The sequence below is a fragment of the Dasypus novemcinctus genome, chromosome 8 (genome assembly GCF_030445035.2).
Source record: "Dasypus novemcinctus isolate mDasNov1 chromosome 8, mDasNov1.1.hap2, whole genome shotgun sequence".
Classification (NCBI taxonomy): domain Eukaryota; kingdom Metazoa; phylum Chordata; class Mammalia; order Cingulata; family Dasypodidae; genus Dasypus; species Dasypus novemcinctus.
Genome location: NC_080680.1, coordinates 46,439,331 through 46,458,664, shown reverse-complemented (window position 1 = coordinate 46,458,664; position 19,334 = coordinate 46,439,331). Strand labels below are relative to the sequence as shown.

The 19,334-nt window shown below is 42.0% G+C and overlaps 1 protein-coding gene across 2 annotated transcripts in view; it reads right to left on the bottom strand.

Moving 5' to 3' along the window:
- Positions 1 to 10,571: 10,571 nt before the first annotated feature.
- RCL1 (RNA terminal phosphate cyclase like 1) overlaps positions 10,572 to 19,334 on the bottom strand; it is a 68,444-nt gene continuing 59,681 nt past the window's right edge. For both annotated transcript variants that reach the window (XM_058301805.1, XM_058301806.1), the window contains one exon: positions 10,572 to 10,894. In XM_058301805.1, the coding sequence (XP_058157788.1) occupies positions 10,744 to 10,894 (151 nt within the window). In that variant the 3' untranslated portion in view covers positions 10,572 to 10,743. The remainder of the gene's footprint in view (positions 10,895 to 19,334) is intronic.

The following is a 19,334-nucleotide window of genomic DNA, read 5'->3' as shown; positions in this document are numbered from 1 at the left end:
ACTCCAAGTCCCAAAAATGCTCCCCCCACATCACACCTCTTCTTCCCTCTTCCTGCTCTCAGCAACTCCCGTGGCCACTTTCTCCGCATCAGAGACACAATTTCTTGCATTGCTCGAGTCACCATAATTCTATAGTAGAATACCAGTAAGTCCACTCTAATCCATATTTTATTCCTCCAACCTGAGGGCCCTGGGATGGCAATATCCACTCCACCTCTGAATTGTCAGAGGGCTTAGATCCCACATGGCTGATGGAAGGGATTCTCCTGCTTGCAGTTGTAGACTCTCTCAGTTCCCTGATGTGGTGGTTGACCATCCTTACCTCTCTATTAGCTGAACTGGGTAAATCTAAAAAACCAGAGAGGAGGTGTTGCAATCTGATGAAGCTCATAGCACAGCTGGCACATGGACTGTGCAGCAGTTTGATACGGTTATGAATTACAAAAGGATATTGGATTATGTTTGTAATCTGGTCTGTACCTGGGTGTGCTTGAATTATGATTGGAGCTTTGATTCAGTCATGTCATTAGGGCATTGAGTCCCCGCCCCTTGGTGGGTGGGGACTCACAGATAAAAGGCATGGCATGGCAAAGGACAGAGTTGAGTGTTTTTGATGTTGGTGTTTTGATGTTGGAGTTTGATGCTGAAAACTTAAGCTAGAGTTTCAGGAAGTAAGCGCACAGAGGAAAGAGAAGCCAGCCCCAGGAAGAGAGGAAAAAGCAAGCCTTGGGAAGAAAGGAACCTTGAACACAGAGAGAAGCAAGACCATGGAAGGGAGGAACCCAGGAAGCCTGAACCCTTGCAGCTGTCAGCAGCCATCTTGCTCCAACACATGAAAATAGACTTTGGTGAGGGAAGTAGCTTATGCTTTATGGCCTGGTATCTTTATGGCCTGGTACCCCAAATAAATACCCCTTATAAAAACCAATGAATTTCTGGTATTTTGCATCAGCACCCCTTTGGCTGACCAATACAGACTCTCCAGAGATTCAAATGTCCTGAGCATATACCAATCCCAGCACCAACCACAGATTTAGTAAAAGTGACAGAAAAGGCATGTGTAGAGAGGTCACATCTGAGTCCAACTCCATCACACTCAGGAGCACAAATTCCAAAGTAGGGCTCACTGGCAAGGCCTTGAATTCCAGAGCCATCTGCCATGCCCACAGTACCTGGGTGTCTCCACAGCCCTCAGGAGCACCACTACCTGGGATTGTACCTACTTTGGCTGTCTCTGGGCTCCTGCTGAGATGTGCATAAGCGTGACCCCTCAGATGACCTTCTGACTCATTTTGAAGTCTTTTAGCTATATATACTCATTTCTCTCCCATCCTGGGGAGCTCTGTCACATTCCCCAATGGAATAGCAAGAATCCCCCAAGTGCAAGGGCAAAGACCAGTGAAGAAGGATGGTCCAGTGATGCGCTCTTGATACTGATCATTATGCTTATGAGCCTGTGTGCTTGAAATTTGAACTAGGACTAGAGTTACAGGATGCCTAATAGTTACCTCCTAAGAGCCTCCATGTTGCTCAAATGTGACCACTGTCTAAGCCAAACTCAGCATGTAAATGCAATTCCTTCCCCCCAGTGTGGGACATGACTCCTGTGGATGAGCCTCCCTGGAGCCGAGGGATTATTACCAAGCACCAGCAGTTGAGGCAACTAGAAAAAGACCTTGAATAAAATGGGGAAATGGTAAAGACAAATGAGTTTATATGGCTAAGAGATTGCTCCCTCATTTTTGAAAGATAATGTCACCAGATACAAAATTCTTGGTTGGCACTTATTTCTTTCAGCACTTTAAATATTTCCTCCTTCTGCCTTCTTACCTCCATGGTTTCTGATGGAAAATCAGCCCTTAATCTTATTGGAGCTCCCTTGTACATACCATATTGCTTTTCTCTTGCAGTTTTCAGAAATCTCTATTCATCCTTGGCATTCAACAGTTTGACTACTATGTGCCTGGGTATGGTTTCCTTCAAGTTTATCCTGTTTGGGGTTCATCAGGCTTCTTGAATGTGAATATTCATGTCTTTCATTAAATTTGAAAAGTTTTCTGCCACTGTCTCTTTGAATATTCCTTCTGCCCCCTCTTCCCTTTCTGGGACTCCCAGAATGCATGTATTGGTATGCTTGGTATCCCTCAGGTCTCTTACATTGTGTCCACTTTTTTCCATTCTTTTTTCTTTCTGCTCCTCAGAAAGAAAATGAATCATTTCAATTGTTTTCTTTGAGTTCACTGATTATTTCTTCTGTCAGCTCTAATCTGCTGTTGAAATCCTCTAGGGAATTTTTTCATTTCAGTTATTGTGGTCTTTCACTCAGGATTTGATTCCCTTTTATAATTTATATCTATAATAGAAATTCACATGTTGTTCATTCATCATTTTCCTGATATCTTCTAGTTCTTACCCTATTTTCTTTTATCTCTTTGAGCATATCAAAAATAATTTTTTAAAACTGTCTGGAATGTCCAAAGTCTAGTCTTTTTTATTGATGGTATCTGGGTTTTTATCTTGATTCTTTAGATGGGTAATCATTTTCTGTTTCCTTGTTTGTCTTGTAACCTTTTGTTGTACATTGTTCATTTTATTAAATATTTTAATGTGCTAACTCAGGGATTTAGTCCCTGAGCTATCTGTTCTTTAAGTTTGTATCCAGCTGAAGATTTCTTTGAGTGCCAGAAACTAGCCAAAACAAAGCAGCTAATGCAAAATACACCTTTCACCATGTCTTCCAGAGCAAACTGGCTCTATATTGGCTGGTACTCCCCTTCAGAGTTTAGCCCTCCTAGCAAGGTCAACCTGAGGCAAAAGTGCTAAATCCTGTTTTTTTCTGAGCCTGGGTTTTGTCATGGGGTTTAGGAATTACTGTGTTTACAGGAAGTTGAATGGCTCCTCTATTTCTTATGAAACAGAACAACCCCTACCCCACCCCCTTAATATACATCTTAAAAGCTGATAATCCTTTGACCCAGGCCACTTTAACTGTTTCTTACACTGCTTTAGCTGTCTGCAAGCTGCTGCTTCCTGCAGGGCAAGTTCTGGGGCAAGCCAGAGATGAGTGTCCTGGTTCTTTCCTTCAGGCTGCCACCTGATAGATTGGTACCAACATACAAGCATCCCAGTATGCATAGAGGTTACTCTGCTCACACTGGAACATGGCCAAGGACACATAATGAGAGCACAGGTGACAAGAGCACAGGGGACAAGGTAGAGGAGGGATCAAGCAGGACTTCATGAGTTTCTCCTATGGTTTTTTAAGTTGTATTTTCTTGATTCAACACTTCGCAGTTACTGCAACCCTTTAACTGTTTTCTGGAGCTCTGAGTAAGATAACTCTTGCCAGTTTTTGCTAATTGTTCAGCAATTCTGTGGGGAAACAGAAACCCGGAGCATCTTACACTGTATTCTTGGTTGACTAGAAGTTTAAACTGATAAACTTCTGCTCAATGTCCATGTTAACTTTTTCTTTCTGGATCCAGTGATTTTTTTTCACCTTTGTCAGACATCACTGTGAACTGAGCTCACCCTTGCCCATGCAGTTCTATAACATAAATTGGAAGATTCTGTATGGTGAAAGACGATGGTGGGCATGTAGCATTGTGGGACATTCCTTTGAGAATATTCAGGGCATTAGGCAATGCAGTCTACAGTGGACAATTGCTGTTTCTGTCTCCCCAGCATCTATTCTCTTTTTTAGCATTCTCTTTTCCCTGGGAATTATCTTTTTCCTTAATCCACACAGTTTGGATGAGGCTGAAATCACTACCACTCTACCCCCAGGTCCCAGGGGTGAGTAGGATCTAGATTGGGTCAACAAGAGCATTCTAGAGTCTGTATAGAAGATGCAATCCTGGGGCTTTAAAAAAATATATTATATTAGTATCTCTCAATTTCAAGGATGCTAGAACAAGAGAATAGAATATTAAAGGGAATGCCTGCTGGAAAAGGAAATTCGATTAGTTTCCCAGGGCTGCCGCATCAAATTACCATAAATTGGGTGTTTTAAAACAACAGAACTTTATTCTTTCACAGTTCTGGAGGCTAGAAGTCTGAAATCAAGGTGTCAGCAGGATCATGTTCCCCTCTAAAGTCTCTGGGGAAGAATCAGCTCCATATTCGTCTTCCAGCTTCTGGTGGTTGTTGACAATTCTTGGCACTTCACTCTGTGCCTCCAGCTTCGCATGGCCTTCTCCTCTGTGTGTGTGTGAGCGTGTCCAAATTTATCTCTTCTTATAAGGACACCAGGCATACTGAATTTAGGACACACCCTAGCCCAGTATGAACTTAATTTGGTTACATCTGCAAAGACCCAGTTCTCAAACATGATCACATTTGGAGGCTCCAGGTGGATATGACTGAGGGTAGGGGTGGGGAGGAGGAGAGAACCATTCAACCCAGTATAAAAGTTGAACACAGAAGAAAGCAGAGCTGAGAGATCAGAGAGTTGAGTTCTAACTCAACTAACTGCTGGATCTAGCCAAATGCACATTGGACTCCATTACATAGGCCGATTTTTTTTTTCTTGAGCAGATTTGTTCAGTTGCTCACTTTCAGATGAGTTCTAGCCAATTCAAAGTCACCTAAGGTAAAAATGGTTTCCATATCTCTGTCACAGTATCCCTGAGCTAAGAAATCTGGCTTTTCACTATTACTACCACATCTTCACAGCCTTTGCAGTAAGTTTTATTCACATCTTAATGAGGAAACTGAGGGTCAGAAAGTAACTTGCTCAAGGGTGGGCCTTACATGGACGATGCAACACAGGAACCTGAGGTGACATGATGTTCTACACAGTAGCAGAACTAGATTGGCTTTAGGAAAAGCAGACTGACACATAAAATGCCAGGATAGGAAACCAGAGATTATTTCCTTTCTTGGTGGGAGAGGAAAGGAAGCAGTTCTTTGACTGTTTTTGGTTTGCTGTAAATAGTAGTCCTAAGGTTTACTTGAGGTCTGCCAGCCTTTTCACTTTATCCTTACAGGACAGATCTGGTACTCCCTGTTGGAACATGATCTTCTGAGATGCCTGTGGGCTGTCTTTTTATCTGTAATATTTGTCATAGGACAGTTTGACCTCAAACCACATGCAGGTGCCATAGCTCATCCAGTTTTCTAGCTGAAGTACACGCAAGTACTAGATGTAAAGAGAGACTCTATGATTCACACTGATATTAACCTGTTAGGTGGAAAACTGCTTTGAATCTTCACCAAGGATTGAAGGACTAAAAAGAAACCCAATCATTTATTATACCCATTATGTTTGATAATTTTCCCAGTACCAAAGTGGATATGAGGCAGATATTTTCATTTTACAGATGAAGAAATTAAGGGTCAAAGGGTGGAGGACCCACCCAATGCCACATGCCTACTGACAAGCAGAGAGCTTTGGATGATTTTACTTTCTGGGCCCCTTTATGGCAGCATATCTAATCAGACTTGTTAAAATGTACCCATATCCCAAATTTCTAAAAGGCTTTTTATAGTTTTGCCTTTGAAAAATTACCTGGTGACCAGTAACCCATTTAATTTATGGTTATCTATGATTATTTGGCAATCACACTATGCTTGGAAATTCTCGCCTATATTGTTCTCAATATCTTAACAGTTAAGTTGAAAAAGGTTTCATTTCATGGATATTTATTTTTGCTCTTTTCTTTGTATAACTTGGAGTCAGTATTTTTTCCCCCATTTCTTACAAACATTTTTGAAAGCCTTTCAGACTTTTCAGTTCTGAGGCACAATGCCTTTCATTACCTATTAAGTAAAACAGGAAGCTCCTAAAAGAGCAAGGAACCAAAAGAAAATGTGGGGAGGCCTAGGGGGCCAAGTGATCACAGCATTTGAAAGAGCCTGAGGTTGGCTGTCAGGACCTGAAATTAAATACTTCCACAGAGCAAGTCAGACACCATGTCAAAATATATAGTCCCCACCAACATTCCTCTCTGAAGACTGTAAGGAGCTACAGGATGTCCTACTATTCCTGGATGCAGCAAGAAGCGGCACATCCTCCTACCATTCCCCTTCATCTGTCGTACTGTCTGCTCCCAAGACTGAGACCAATGGCCCAGATGGCCCCCAATGAATCCGGGAGCAGCCCCACCACTCCATCATGTCCATCATTACAAGGTACCCAGAGAGCCAGATATGGTGTCAATAGGCTGGTTCATTATCTTGTATTCAAGTTGACCTGTGATTTCTATAAATTCACCTTCATCTATCATTTCCCAAATTGCACCAGAGAAGTTATAAATCAATCAAGCAATCTGATGTTTTGGAATGCAAAGCTTTTTATAGAGAGTTGGGAATGGGGAGGAAACATGAGGATAAAAAATGTCCTGAGACCTCAGAGAAACTCAAATATCAGAAACACCTGGGATATTTAAAGAAAATACTCAAGTTGGCTAACCAATCTTCTATTGAAAATATATATAATGGGAGAGGTGTAGAGGGCGCAATGATGAGTATCTTTTGAAGTTTCTTTGGCATTATTTCACACTTCTACCCCCACTCAATGGAGGAAACCAAAGAGTGGGGAGGTGATTTATTTAATGTCATACAGCTGGTTAATAGCCGAGCTGAGCTAGAAAACAAGTTTCCCATCTGCTATGTCACACTTCCTGAGAGCCCATCACCTCCCCAGCAGACGCAACAAAAAGGTCTCAGCAGTACAGGAGCCACATCCAGTACCACTTGCACCAGAAGGACCAGGAGAGCAGGACCAGGAAGAGAGAAGGGGGTTCATGTGCCAAAGGTCCGTCAACAGGTGCTGATTCAAGGCCAGCGCTCAGGGATGTGGATTCAGACTATCTGATAGGTACGGACCAAATGTGACAAGGAATTAGGGAAGCTCCAGACCAGGCAACCCCTGACAAAATGAGAACTCTTGTTTGAGTAAAGGAACAAACATATGTCAAAGTAGTGACTGTGGTTAGGCCTCAGAAAGATGCCAAATATTTTTTATCAATTATCCAACTCAAATAGCTTCTCAGATCTGGCACAGAAAAAAAAGAAAAAGAAAAAAAAAAAAGGTATAAAAAGGCCCTGACTTGCCAACCGACATTCTCATGATCTAGTAGTCACTTCTAAAGAACAAGCCAGAGTCATCTGAACATGGAAACTGACTAAGTGCAAGTCACTCACTCTCACCCTCTCTAGAGTTGGGTGAGAAAAAGCAGAGATTCCAGGTTGGGCACACAGCATGTGGTACTGCCTTCCCACTGACTGCAGACTGGCTAAGAGCACCCACTTGTATATCCACAGGTGTCCATGAAGTCCTAACAGGTAAGGTCAATAGAATCCCACATTCTAATCCTCATGCCCTTGACCAAAGCCCACGGTAAACCCACTTCTTCAGGCCACTCTGGTTCCCCATCTCACCCAAGTCACACCCCCACCTTAAGCATGGCCAAACTTTGGCAATTCCTTTCCTCTCAGTTTCTCCATCTATTTTTGACTATATTCATTTTATTCAAGTCTCCTCAATGCCATCTTGCCTACTTTCTTTTCTTCCCTTTAACATCCTCAACTATTCTACTCAGTTACCAAAAAGCTAACGGCTAGCACTGGCCTTTCCAAGGAGCCACTCAACTTAAAGGACTGAGTGGGAAACGGCCAACTTATGAGTGACAGCCAGAGGACAGGCACTGTGATGCAATTTCAGTTTTTTTTAGTTGAGTCTGTGATTAGATGTTCTTCAGCATTTTTGTTTTTTTATAAAAAAAAAAAAAGACTGAAAAACAAAAACATGAGGTTTAGCTGCCCCATGAGGGTCGTTGGGATTTCAGCAAGTCCTCCTATTTCTATTTCCCTACCAGTATGTCAAGCTGCAATACCAAGCTTCCTCCCACCTCTTACCAAGTGTTTTGATAAGTACTGTAAATCATCATGATGGAGGGAGGCTGGCTGGTGTTTGCCTAGAATACAGCCAAAGATGTTAAAAGCAGATAGGTGCCAGGTAGGCAGAGATCGTGCCATGATCCCCAAAGTCAAGGAGTATTTGCCTACAAATCACTAGTTCTATTGAACACCTGCTGTAATTCAGAGTAGTCTGCTATCAGCAGAGGAGAGCAGACAGGCCAAGCAGGAAAACCAAGCCCCAAAATGCTAGAATCTTTCTCATCAAACTGTTCCAGGGGTAGGTGGACCAATCAGGAGCTAATTCAACAAAGCAGGGATTGCAGGAGCTGAATGATCACTAAAATGTACTGGCAATCAGGACAGAATGGCTTCTGCCCAAGGAATGGCACTGCCACTGGGGAATTTGAGAAAGGCTAGGAGCAGGCTGCACAGTATTAAATTTGTTCTCCTTTTGGAACATGATCACCACTGCCTGATATATTAACTCCAAAAGCAGCTGTGCTACATGGAAGGATGGAAGCCATAGAAACTTGCATATTTGCAGCAGATGGGGGTATATATCTGCTCTCTTGATTGTAATAATCTGCATCGACTCTGCATACCACTCTCAACTGACCCTTCTCAACTGACGAAGAGTATCATTTCTAGAATTTGTTCTAAGGCCCCTGTAGGACAGTGCTTGAGATGTTGAAATACAATGTGGTTCTAGATCTGAGCATAGGCAGATCTGGTTTCATATGTTACCAGCACTAAGTAAGTGTGTAGTATGTCTGGCAGACAGAATTCTTAGATGGCTGCCCAAGATTCTTGGTCCTGGTAGTCAATCGAACAGGTATTGCAGTGAAGGATTTTGCAGATGTAATAAGGTTATTTGGTTATTGTCAGTTGGCCATAAAGTAAGGTGATTATCCAGATGTGACTAATGTAATATGAGTCCTTTAAAAGCCGTTTTCTCCAACTGGTAGCAAAGAGGAAGTCAGAGAGATTCAAAGCATGAGGATTCAGTACACCACTGCTGCCTTGGAGATGGCGGGGGACATGTGACCAGGAATGCTGGGAGCATCTGAAAACTGAGAGTCGCTCCTAGCTGACAGCCAGCAAAAGAAACAGGGACTTCAGCCCACAACAACAATGAATTCTGCCAACCACCTAAATGAGCTAAAGCAGACAAAAGCCCAGCCTAGCTGACACCTGAACTTCAGCCTCAAAAGACTCTCAGCAGAGAACTCAATTGAACCTGCCTGGACTTGTGAACTACAGAACTATGAGACAATAAATGGGTGTTGTTTTAAGCCACTAAGGTTGTGGTAATTTGTATGCAGCAATAATAGTAAAGCCAATACAGGATGTAAAGCTCTCAGCAGAGTGTCACAGTTCAGGATGGCCTGGCCTTTCTAAATATTGGCTCTCTACTACCACATCTTCCCATATCCTAAGTCTTCAGAGCATGGACTTTCTCTGGTCCCCTTTCACTGAAAAAAGAGAGACAGGTGAGGCAAAGACCCTTCTGTACCTCAGAAGTCAGCCCCAGGCAGGAAGTACCATATGAAATCCTAGAGGAATCAGATCTTTACTCTTCTCCCAACTTGGACACTCTCCCCCACCTCCCCAAACACAAACAGATGTTGACTTTATTAGTTGGCAGAGACAATCTGCCACAGGCCCTGAGTATTCCTGCATACTCTTGCTGGGTAGAATGCAAGGCCCTGACCATTCTTTACCTGGCATCTTTCTCAGAACTGTGTTTGCAGCAAGCAATCTTAAGGGATGAGGTAATGTCTTCACCTGGAACAAACAGCAGACTTGCTGTAAAAGAGATGAGGTTCCCAAGCTTACTTGTCCTTGGCTGTGATGCAAACCTACCACATGGGTGGCATCTAACTGGGGCCCCTCCATGTATTCTCCATGGGACTTGGGGAAAAGGGGAACTGCTATAACCAAGAGCTCATTGCAGCACGCTGGGCTACAAGTAATAAAGTTATTTGTCTCTGATCCACAAGTCTCATGTCTTCTGCTAGTATCCATAAAACAACAGTAATATTAATAATTAGCTTGGAAGTAGGGTAAAATTCCAGATCTCAGCATTATTATACTAAGATCTTTAAAATTTCAAAGAAACAAGATACGCTCTTTGAATTATCTTTTATGAAAATAATAAAAGCTACATCATAAGGCTAATGAGAGACTAAAATAAGAAGTCTATGACATACCTGGCATGTAGAAACATGCAGCGACTTTAGTTGAATCTCTGCCCTTTCCCAATCACCCTCTGATACACACACATACATACATACACACTCATACTGACACGGAATCAAATGGGAGAAGTACTGTTTCCAAGACAGGGGTCCATTCAAAAGACAACAAATAAAATATTCTAATATATCAATCTCTGACATTTGCATAGCAATGTACTACTTATAGTTTGTATGTTATCTCATTTAATACCCACAACAGAAATTGAGACTGAAACAGGTAAGTACTTGCAGAAAGAACAGTAACAGACTCCACAGATCTGGAAAATGGCCACTTTACAGAAGCCCAAGGATGTGGGGCTAAAGCAGTATTGCCGAAGTGCAGCTGTAATACTGTTCAAGCAGTGTGATTGTGTCCAGGCACCTCTTCCTTCAGGTAAGTCAGGGATCCCTTATAGTGAATGGGCTTCCTGAGGAAAGTCAATGCCACTGAACAAATGGCTGACAACCATGTAATATAAGACATCTTTTATTTGTATGTTCTGATTTTTTTAAACTGAAGATTAAGAAAGTACTTAATATAAAAGGCTATTCGTTCTGGATGAAGGCATTTGGACTTGGTCCCTCGGGTGTCCTTGTCATCTCTGCTTTGTCTGTAGGTGCTGGGGCCTTATCTTGTGACATATCACTTGAGGGTCTTGCTAAGGTTGGAGAAGCCAATGCCAACACAGGTCATCAGCACTTTATCCCCACCTTTCAGTTCTTCACCACATGGCTTGGTTTCAATTTTAAACATTATCTGGAAAAAGCTCTTCAAATGCCGCAAAAATTCTATCCTAAAAAAAAAAAAGAAAAAGAAATGAAAAAGGAATGCTTTTCCCATCCCCAACCCCACCTAAAACCCAAGCTTTAAATTTCCCAGACCAAGAGGAATGCCTGAAATTCGAGGTTCTTATCAAACACGATTTACAAATTTTCGATTTCCAAAGAGGACTTAAGACCGCTTGCAAAGGCACAAAAAGCAAGAAAAGTTAAACAAAAAATTTTAAAAAGGTTAGAGGCTAGTATGTGACATATAAGGTACTAAATTCTACACGCATCAGAGGCTAGACATAAATATGGCATGAATCCCTGCACAGCCCACACAGAGAATGAAACATGTACTTCCATGATTCACAGAGCCACGAGGTAAAAACACAAAGAATGACGACCGCTGATGTCAAAATAGAGAATTGTCTCTCGTTGTTCCTCAGCCTCAACACATTCACTCAACAGATACTGAGTGTCTACTGTGTGCCAGACACTATTCTCAGTGCTGGGGATGTTGCAGTCAACCAAAAGGACCAAAACAAAAATTCCTTTCCTCATGAAGTTTTCAATATAGTGGGGAGACAGACAAGATAAATAAGTAAAATATTGCTGGTAAGTGCTATATTTATTTGTTTAAATAAAACAAAGAAGTAAGATAGAGAAGAAATATGGGGTAAGAGTATTTGTGTATATCCGGCAGGAAGCAGCATAATTAAGGTAGGCAGTGAAGAGCTCACTGTAAATATGGCAAAGAATTTCACAAGGCTGTTTCTTGTAATCTCCCTTAACCTCCCCAAGAGGACCTTAAGAACAGCAATTCTGTAGAGGACCACAATACAGATAAACAAGCTTCGAGTGGCCTGACTATTGGATTCAGCATTGCTCAAGCTAGTGTGATCACAGGAGGCCCCTGGAGAACTCAATGAACACACAGGTTCCTGAGGGTTCTGGTCTAGCGGCAGGGAGGAAGTTTCCACATGGAGGAGCCACACAAAGATGCTGTGCTCCCGTGCACAGGGGGCAGAAATCTGTTTTTATCAACTACCTCAGGTGATCCTTATCAGGCAAGTTAGAGAAGCAAGTTGCTTCAGTGAAGAATGGATGGTATGCATACCTGCAATGAAGTATTCCAGGAGCCTCATGCTATGTTGCCTCCCAATCAAACCATCCAAACTTCTTACTCTAGCCAGATGGTTTTCAACCTTGACTGCACACTGGAACTGACTGAAGACCTTTGAAAATACTGATTCTAGACAGGTAGATCAATGGAACAGAACTGAGAGTCCAGAAATAAATCCTTACATTTATGGTGAATTGATTACAATTCAATGGGGGAAAATAGTCTTCTGAACAGTTGGTGCTGGGACAACTAAACAGCCACATGCAAAAGAACAAATCTGGACCTCTTCCTCACACCACATGCAAAAATAAACTCAAAGAACTACATGTATGAACTAAAAGAGTAAAACTCTTAAAAGAAATCCTAAGAGTAAAGCTTCTCGACATTAGATTAGGTAATGGTTCTTAGATGTAACACCAGAAGCACAAACAACAAAAGAAAAAAATCGATAAACCGAAATTTATCAAAATTAATAACTTCTATGCATCTAAGGATACCATTAATAAAGTGGAAAACACAACGTACAGAATAGGAGAAAATGTTTGCAAATCATCTATCAGATAAGATTATTTCCAGAGTATACAAAGAACTCTTAAAACTCAATAAAAAAATCTCAACTTAAATATCGGCAAAGGATTTGATTAGACATATCTTTAAAGACAATATACATATGGCTTAAAAAGCATATGAAAAGGTCTTCATCATTAGGGAAATGAAAATCAAAACCGCAAGATACCACTTCACACCCACCATGACTGCTACAACAAAAAAAGAAATATAATAAAAAAAAGTGTTGATGAGGTTTGGGAGATAGTGGAACCCTTATACACTGCTGGTAGGACTGTAAAATGTGTACAGCCACTTTCTGGAAAACAGTTTGGCAGTTCCTCAAAGTGCTAAGCATAAAGTTATCATATGACCCAGCATTTTCACTCTTAGGTATATACCCAAGAGAAATGAAAACACACATCCACACAAAAATTTATACAGGATTGTTCACAGCAGCATTACTCACACAGTCATAAAGTGTAAACAACCCAAATGTCCATCAACTGAAGAGCTGAATAAATAAATGTAGTTATTCATAAAAAGGAATATTATTCCATAATAAAAAGGAAGAAGCCAGTCACAAAAGACCACATACTGCTGAATCCATTTATGGCCAGAATGGGGAAATGTATTAGCGAGACAGAAAGTAGACTGGTGGTAACCTAGGGCTGGGGAGAGTTGGGGGGGGGGGGGGGGAACAGGGAAGTGACTGCCAATGGGTACAGGGTTTCTTTCCAGAGTGAAGAAATGTTCTAAAATTAGATCGTGGTGTTGGTTACATAACTGAATATACTAAAAACCATTGAATTATACAGTTTAAATGAGTAAACTGTGCATTCTAAGGAGAAACGTGAATTCTATCTCAATAAAGCTATTTAAAAATAAATACACAAATTCAATCCTAGTTCCTACCCCCAAACAGCATATGCCAAACTAAGCATAAACCTACTGTGGTGAATTTTCCTCCCTCTCCTGTCTTTCTGTCCTAGGGCACTGAACTAGTCAAAGAAAGAAAAAGACAAAAAGGAGAAAGGGAGCCTCGACAAATTCCTCACCCTGTCTGGCATTAAAATGATTGGCGCATGAAGGGCTAAGAGATGAAGGCTAACTTCCCTAGAGAATAGGATTCTGGCTGAGTGAATGAAATTCACAGAAGAAGAATCTCCTGCTTCTTTGCTTTTTCTTCCACCTAAGAATGTGCTATTTCATTCCAGCTTTGAAGTAACATCCTATTTGGAAACTCTTCTATGAAGTCCTTCCTAGCCAAAAAACTCCCACCCACATGATATTTTTTTCCCTCTTTGGACTTCGATAGCATTCTTGGTTCTGCTTATGGTACCTAATTAAATTCTTAATATATAATTGTTTCCACAACTGTTTCCTTCATCCTTGGTAGATTATGTAAGCACCAAGCACCTAAGGGCAATGACCTTATCACTAAAACCCACTTGAAAAAAAGGCACCAGAGTTTAAGAGTTGGGGGCAATTTTGAGAAATTACTTCAATATTCTTAGCAATTAAGGAAAGTCAGTTCTCCCTCTGCTGGCTTCCCTGTCTTACTAACTTAAAATTTCACTTTTTGGGTCTCCATCCCTGCTCCATCACCTCCCCCAACTATGTGCTAAAGAAAACAAACATATCAAACCCACAGATAAACAGTCCACATCTGCGGGCAAAGCTTCCAGCTGGCAGCAACACAGGAAAAGACAGCCATCTCACCCACTCATCTGCCTTCTAAGGAGAAAACAGCTTGTTCTCTCTTTTGCTGCTGTCATGGAACCAATACACTCCTGTGGCACACAACTCCACTCCCACAGCCTCACCCAGCCCAACTTCACTCTGAATCGTTTGACTGTGCTTGAAAAACCAGGCACCTTCCTCAGCTGGCAAAATTCCTACAGGGCCTCAGCTTGCTTCTGATCTCTTGGAGAAGGATGGGAGAAACACACGCTTGAGTGCGCAGGCCTACATATTTTGGGTATTTGTAGCTTTTGGAACGGTTAGAAAAAGCAAAGTTGGTTCCACTTTTTACATAATGTTCTGCCAAAACCCTCGACCGGTCTGAGGAAGACTGCAGACTGCCTAAAAGCTGGAGTATGGTATGATTCAGAACATTTTTCCTCCACTTCCAGTCCCAGACCCCTCATGTCCCCTTAAGAGGATATTAAAAAGCAAAAATGTTCAGAAGCTGCAAAATAACTACAGACAATATTAAACCCTCCCTGTCTCCTTAAAAAAAAATAAAAACTGAATTGAGGAGAATCTCACCTGGTATCTTTTCTGCAGTTGAGCCCAAGTCACACCCAGTGCTGATCCATGCCCTCCTGCACAGACCCACAGCTAGGCACAGCTGCAGCCATGGACAGGCCCCAGAAGAGCTGGCAGCCCCAGAGGCACCACCTCCCAAGTTCAGAACACTTCCCTTTCCTTCTCTTCCACAGCACTCAAAGGCATATTCACACTTCCTAGACTCAACCACAGGCCAGCCAGGCAGACCCAAAAGGCCCATGGCGCACTAACAGCAACTCTGCTCTTCAACAGACGACCACCTAAGAGCCTAGCGGCAGCTTTTCAGACTAACAATTCTAGGCAATTGGGGCTCTAGGCAACTCCTGTGCGAAGGACTTTTAACTACTGATTAAAGAACTCTATCTGTAGTGGACTTATTTTTTTTCCCCCAGGACAAAGTGATTTATCTTCAGAAAGAAACAACTTGCTTTTCTATGAAAGCCTCCAGTCTATCTGACAGGCAGGTTTCAGAGAACTCTGGGGCAGCTCCCACAGACACAAACCACACCACAGGGTTTTGTGCACCAGGCCACCCAGGTCCCATGCCACCTGGATAATGGGTTACCTGCATCTGAGGTCTAAGGAGTTATTCTGGAAGTTGAGGGGAAAGTCAGAGTGCGAAGAAAATCTGCTTGATGGGGCCCTCTGCAGTCAATATATGCAGCTTTCAGAGACAATGGTGATTCTTTTTCTGCCTTACAGCAGTAGTTTCCCAAAGCCCAGCTGACATCTGCTTCACGGATGAAGTGATTAAATTCAGTTACAGAGGCAGCAAAAAACAGAGACCAGGCTGGCTGCACTATTGGGACTCAAGAGTCCTGGCCTGAGTTGTGGAAGGAGCTCAACATGTGGAGGTCACAGAAAGTCTTTTTCATCTGAAAAGTAGGACTATCCCTTGCTTTTACTACATCTCAAATAGGTTCAGAGGGTACAACAGCATCAAAAAAGTGACAAGAATATGTGAATCCCATATATATTTAATGTGACTTTGCTGTAATCTAAAGCTTCTTTGAAAATGAAGGGGAAAAAAATAAGACACTGGGGGAATATACATAAAAAATTGTCAATATACATAAAAGATAACATGATGATGAAAGGCAAAATGCAAAAAAAAAAAAAACAACTTTTTGGCTTTGCTTCTGGTGAGGTTTTGGATTACAAAAAAGTTACAACTATGGCACAGGAGGATCGCTGGTGTAGGGTATCAGTAGTGTGAGGAAGTGTGGGGAAGGATGATCCTGGGGCAAGTCTCTACGGAATATGAATGTGTTCATGTGGTCATGGGGTGCTATCTCAGTGGATGGAGACCTACACAATAACCAACAAAATATTAAATTCTCATTCTGGGGAGTCCTGCTACATTCTCTAACAGAGTGACAAGAATCTCTAGAACACATCGGCAGTGCCTGGCCAGAGGGCAGACCAATATACCAGGCCCTTAATAGTAATGCTTGTACTTATGAACCTTGTTCTTGTCAAATTGAAACTTAGCCTAGTAATATATATTTCCTAAGAGTTACCTCCTGAAAGCCTCCTTATTGCTCAAATGTGGCCTCTCTCTAAGCCAAACTCAGCAAATAAACTTACTACCTATCCCTCGCATGGGACATGACTCCCAGGGAGGAGTCTCTCTGGCACTGAGGGATTATTACCACACTCCAAATAGTGATGCATTTAGAAAAAGACCTAGACCAAAAGGGGGAAATATTAAATATATTAATAAAAATATTAAATACAAACGAGTTTTTATGGCTAAGAGATTTCAAAGTCAGCTGGAAGGCCATTTCATTGTGTCCATTACACACATCTCAGGAGGACCTCACTAGCTGCCACAGAAAATAATGCCTCAAGCAGGGGTGCTCCTGAGGGCTCTAGAGACATCTGGACACTATAGGCAGGGCAAACAACCCCAGGAAATCAGCACCCCATCAGTGAGGCCTTATCTTGGAATATATGATAACCTATCTCCCTAACTTACCAGAGTTAGACTTATTTATAATTTTCCTACACATGGTTCTTCTGCCCCTTTTATTTGAACCTGTAATTTAGCACTATGCCCAATAATATTATGTCCCAGAGACTTAAATCTTCGATCTGTTCCTATGCCGGTTAAGCCCTGAATGTCAGCAGAGTTTCAGTCAACACCTACTCTTTAGTTCCTCAGACTTGCCCAGGACAACTAACAAACTGATGATAATGGACAACATCCAGAGTACCTACAATTGTAAACAAGACCGTTCCATCCATCTTCCCCATGGAATCTGAAGCCCCCTCTCCACTGGAAGCAGAGTGAGCATCAAGATTGATGAATGAACAAACCTCAGTGCAGAATGTAATCATGAACCAAATTATACTTATTATTTCTCTAGTAATGGAACATTTGTAACACTGATAAAAAGGCAGTGGTCACCAGAAATTCTGAGGAGAGGGAAAAAGAAGAATAGGTTTAACATGGGGCATTTTGGGAACATGGATATTGTTCTGCATGATACTGCAATGAAACATACAGGTCATTATACATTAAATTGTACAGTGCAAAGTGAACGTAAACTACAGACCATGGTTAGTAGCAATGCCTCAATATGTGTTCATCGATTGTAACAAATGTACCACACTAATAAAAAATGTTAAAGGGGGGGAGTGTGAGAGGGGAAGGGGTAGGGTATATATGGGAATCCCCTATATTTTTTATGTAAATTTATGTAATCTAAACTTCTTTTAAAAAAAGGTGACAAGAGCTTTGTAGCATTTAAACTGCTTCACTAATGAAGGTGGAGTAGAATCATGCCGGCTCATGGAGAGCAATGAAATAACTGAATCCACAAAGCCTAGCAACCAAATAGGACATACTAATGCCCGTGTTCCTGTGCATTATCTCATTTGATCTTCACATTGCTATGATTCAGACTGAGTGAGCCGAGAAGGACAGCAGGCTGCTAGTCCCCCAGCACTTCCCCACGAAGTAGAAATAGGTCACTTAATGAAGTTAGAAAAACAACAAAGTGGAGTGGCTTATTTTAGACTTCTAACTAAGGATAGAAGGAGATCATTTTACTGCAGAGTTTGAAATGCGTACCCTCCTGAGAATAGGCAGCATGGCATCCTGCTCAGGCAAGAAGGTGCTTGGAGTGCAAAGATGTGGATGAAATCCCAGCCCTTACATAAGAGCGTGAAGATTAAGATGAGCATGGACTCCAGAACCAGACTGCCTGGGTCTGAACCCCACTGTTGACTATGTGACCCTGGGCATATTACTCGACCTCTCTGTGCCTCAATCCCCTCATGTAAAACGGAACTTTTAAGATTGTTTGCCTGTATCACCCTCATAGAGTTATTAAGAAAATTAAATGTGTTAATATACTTAAAACAACACCAGGTACACAGTAAATACTCAGTGTTTATTAAATAGACATGTACTTCACAGAATTCTTAGGAAAATTAAGATACGTATAGTTTGTTTAGCAATGTGACTAGATATTAGTCATAAATGTAAAAATCATGGATACAGATGAAAGAGGCAGACCAGATGACAATTCCCAGCTAATATCAAGGCTAGGAGAACCCAAAACACTAGGTCTCCTGGTTTTCAGTGTGACCTTAACAGGGAGAACAGGCTTCCCCAGCCTGGGGCAGGCAAGGGAGTGTGTGGGAGGGAACCTCCAGCTTCCAGCACTGACTAAGCTCCTTACCTCATTTGACCCTTGCTCTGTCTCCACAGGCCTGTGTCTTGGGTATCATTCACCTTACCTTACAGATGAGACCAAGGCTCAGAGATGATGTATGCCTTGTCCACGGTCCCACAGCAGCTTTAAGGCAAAGCCCAGACTTGAATCAAGGTAGGTGGGACTCCAGAGCCAAAACACGGGCAGAATGTAGAGCGCTCCGGTAATCCCAGGCTCCTCTCACAATTTCTGAAAGTTCTAAGTAAGTTGACTATTAATCCTACTCCCTCCCCCCAACCCCTTGTTGTTTGCGCTCGCTGTCTGTTTTCTGTGTCCATTCACTGTATGTTCTTCTGTGTCTGCTTGTCTTTTTCTTCTCGTCTTTCTCTTTAGGAGGCACTGGCAACCAATCCTGGGACCTTCGGTGTAGGAGAAAGGCACTCACTTGCTTGAGTTACCTCATCTCCCCGGTCTACTGAGTCTCTCACTGTCTCTGCTCTGCGTCTCCCTTTATTGTGTCATCTTGCACAGGCTGTCAGCTCTCTGCAGTGCCGGCCAGCTTGCCTTCACCAGGAGGTCCTAGGAATCAAACCTGGGGCCTCCCATATGGTAGACAGGAGCCCAATTGCTTCAGCCACATCCATTTCCCCTAATCCTACTTTTAAATAAAATATAAAGCTCCCTAAACTGTAAAAAAGAAGCTTTTGGACAGGAGGGACAAGTACAGTCAGTCATTAAATGTAAATTGCCAAAAATTCAACAAATTTAACCAAAACAAATTCTCTAAGTGCCAGCTTGTTATGTGAATGTACCCCACCAACATTTTATTCTGCTGAAAAAAAATCT